The sequence below is a fragment of the Vigna unguiculata genome, chromosome 10 (genome assembly GCF_004118075.2).
Source record: "Vigna unguiculata cultivar IT97K-499-35 chromosome 10, ASM411807v1, whole genome shotgun sequence".
Lineage (NCBI taxonomy): Eukaryota > Viridiplantae > Streptophyta > Magnoliopsida > Fabales > Fabaceae > Vigna > Vigna unguiculata.
This window is the reverse complement of record NC_040288.1, coordinates 16,419,768-16,423,058: the sequence shown is the minus strand read 5'-3', so window position 1 is coordinate 16,423,058 and position 3,291 is coordinate 16,419,768. Positions and strand designations below refer to the sequence as shown.

The 3,291-nt window shown below is 29.9% G+C and overlaps 1 protein-coding gene across 1 annotated transcript; it reads left to right on the top strand.

The window, feature by feature from the left end:
* Positions 1-290: 290 nt before the first annotated feature.
* Positions 291-2,087, top strand: LOC114165293. The gene is made up of 4 exons (XM_028049946.1): positions 291-363; positions 523-1,386; positions 1,532-1,675; positions 1,851-2,087. The coding sequence occupies exons 1-4, from the start codon at positions 334-336 to the stop codon at positions 2,073-2,075; spliced, it is 1,263 nt and encodes a 420-aa protein (XP_027905747.1). The 5' UTR covers positions 291-333; the 3' UTR covers positions 2,076-2,087.
* The last annotated feature ends 1,204 nt before the right edge of the window (positions 2,088-3,291 follow it).

Sequence of the window (3,291 nt, the reverse complement as noted above, 5' to 3'; positions counted from 1 at the left end):
CTACAAAAGTGAAATCATGTCAAGTTTACCCAAACAAATCATTAATCAAGTTGTGTTTACATCTACAAATCGTTGAAAAGTTCCCAAATAGTTTTGTAGATCTGTAAAATTATGTGAATACAAGTTAATTTAGGTTTAAATACATTACCAAACACCTTATAAACCGAACTAAAAAGAGACAACCAACATCAATTTAAAATTTAGTTATGCCAAATATATCATCATTTAGTGATTCACCCTATATAAACTAGTAATTAATTTCATATACTCATAAATTTACCTGCTTTAAAATTTCAACTATCATACGTCTTCATCTAAGAACAAATCATCACCATGATCAACACAATATCTCTTTCTTATATGGTATGAACATTTTATTGTCAATGTTCTATTAGTTTTCCTTTTCTTTTCATTCTTATCCACTTGACACATTTTCACTGCACTTTGAAACATCCACAAGAATATCAAATGAATGACCTTATACAGATATTTTCATGGCTAATGGTAACAATTTTTGTGTAGGTTCATGTGAGGACTATCTCTAGAGGAGCAATAATTTTATTTTCAATAATGATGTTGCTATTTGACAAAACTCACTCAATTGTTTTAGAGCCTGATGAAAATCATATAAAGTCAGCTACTTTTTTGTCTGAAAATTTTGAAGTGGGACCAGGAAAAATTGTGGTGAAAACATTATTAGATATTGACTTTCCAAGGGGTCACATTGGGGTCAAAAGTTTTGATGTTGAAGTAGTTGATGAAGATGGTAATTCAGTACCGTTGTATGAAACTTACCTTCACCATTGGTTTGCTGTAAAATATATTGAAAACATTACCATGTCACAGTACATTAAACAATCTCATGACCTTCGCAATGGTATCGAATTTGAAAGAAATGATGGTGCATGCCAAGGTTTTTTACTTCCACATTATTGGGGCTTGGGAGCAGAATCACGGGGAACATCTTCAAATCTTCCAGATCCTTTTGCAATTGAATTAGGTAATCCTACGAAAATAAAGCATGGGTTTAAAGAAAAATGGTTGTTTAGCATCATGGTTATTGATACACGTGGAACACAAGATAGAAAAGGTTGTACAGAGTGCAGGTGTAAGCTTATGAATCTCCCAAAGGACTTTTACAATGTCACAACGGGCATTAATGGTCAATTGTTGCCTAGAAATTATAAAGGAGGACTCTTTTGTTGTCAAGATAACGTACAATGCAAATTAAGAAATGGTTTTCGTGGCCCAACGAGAAAGCTTTCCCTAAGATACAAAATAAAGTGGGTTGATTGGGATGAAAACCAAGTGCCTCTTAAGTTCTACATACTTGATTCAACTGATCGTGTAAGATCAAACGGTTCTACACCAATTCATGATTGTCAGGTAGATGACTTATTCAATACATACAATACTTTACAAATCATAAGCAAACTTTTGAAACTCATCTATTTTCCAAACAAAAGTATTAGGCTATTAATTACTTTTTTTGTCGGTATGTGAGTAAAATTAATTTCTCAATTTGTTATAGGCAGAGTATACGATCCCGAGAAATCATTACAATGACATCCCTCATATTAAGAAAGCAAACATACCAATGACAAAAGGTGGTTATCTTGTATATGGCACTGCTCATATGCACACCGGTGTTGTTAATGTTACTCTATATGGACAGGTAATATTGATATTTGTTGTTCCCATATAAGTTGTATCATGTAGTTAAACTTACATTAAATTTGGTGTAATTCATATGTTCATTAGGAATGCATTTTGTTCTTGTTTCTATATTTCTATAAGAAATTAACAAGTTTATTGAATCATCTCTATATTTACGATTATGCTTAACTTAGGATGGAAGGGTTTTATGCACTTCAAATCCAAAATACGGAACTGGAAAAGAAGCAGGAAATGAAAAGGGTTACCTAGTTGGAATGTCAGTTTGTTATCCTAAACCCGGTTCTATCAAGATCGAAGATGGTGAAATTCTAACACTAGAATCCGTATATGAAAACAAGTTTCGTACCGGAGCTATGGGGCATTTTTACATTTACTTGGCAGACCAAATAAGTATTTGAAGGAAATTTGATGTGAAGTAGTTATTTATCTTTCTATAATGACTTATACAATTTGTAGTATAATTGTAATACATCAATACCAATTCTAGATCATCATTATGTGTATTAATGTTGTGTTACTTTTACTCCATTACTTGGTTTACGATCATGTTCTCTTGGTGGGTTATATGGTATACAATCATTTTTATGCTAATTGATATTATACATAAAAAATAAAGTTTTTGTTAACCAAGTGTCAAATTGAATCCCTTAATAATAAAAGAATGTGCGGAGTTAATCGCGAATCAAACCAAAGTGAAGATGAAGTGAAAGGAATAAGCACAAAAGTTGAAAATGATTAAGTTTTCTCTCGTATTATGCAAGCTAGTTTTTTTCCATCCATGTAGAGATCCCTACAATTCACTTTTTAAAGGGGAATTTAAAAACTTATGTTAAATCTTCTGCACTTATATTAATTGGTAATACATTTTTAATAAATTATACATTCTTTCAAGAAATTAACTATCTTAATGCATCATTGCTAAATTTATGTTTTTTCATATTTAATTTTAAAATAGGTTTAATATATAAATATCATTTCAAAATTATTACTACGTGTATTATTTTTGGTTTACTTTTAACCCACCGCTTAGTTTATGATGGTTTTATTTGAGTTTTAGTGTTTGGTTGATGCATTGTTTGATATATATATATATATATATATATATATATATATATATATATATATATATATATATATATATATATATATATATATATATACACTACAAGAATAAGCTGAATTACCCACGGATAATTATCTACAGAAAAAAGTTAGTCTGTAAATAGCTATTACATACGGAATTTCCCACTGATTTTAATAATATTAATAAAAAAATAAAAAAATAGGAAAGCTTGACCCATAATAAAGTTATCTACGAGAATAGGGATAATGGGAAATAAAATCCATGGATAAGACTAATTAATCCATGGATAAAATAAACCTAAAAAAATAAATTAAAACAAAAAAAATTAATATTCTTCTGCCAAAATCTATTGAACGTTCCAAATTTCATAAAATTTCTATTCAAACCTATTGTCTCCACAAATGTCTTGAAACCTAGCTCCCACTCTCCCAAAATCTCTAAATCTTCCAAAATTTTTGACAATGAACCCTAAATCTACGGAAAATGGGAGAATCTTGAATGGGGAGAACTAAGTTTTTTTTCCGCTGTGC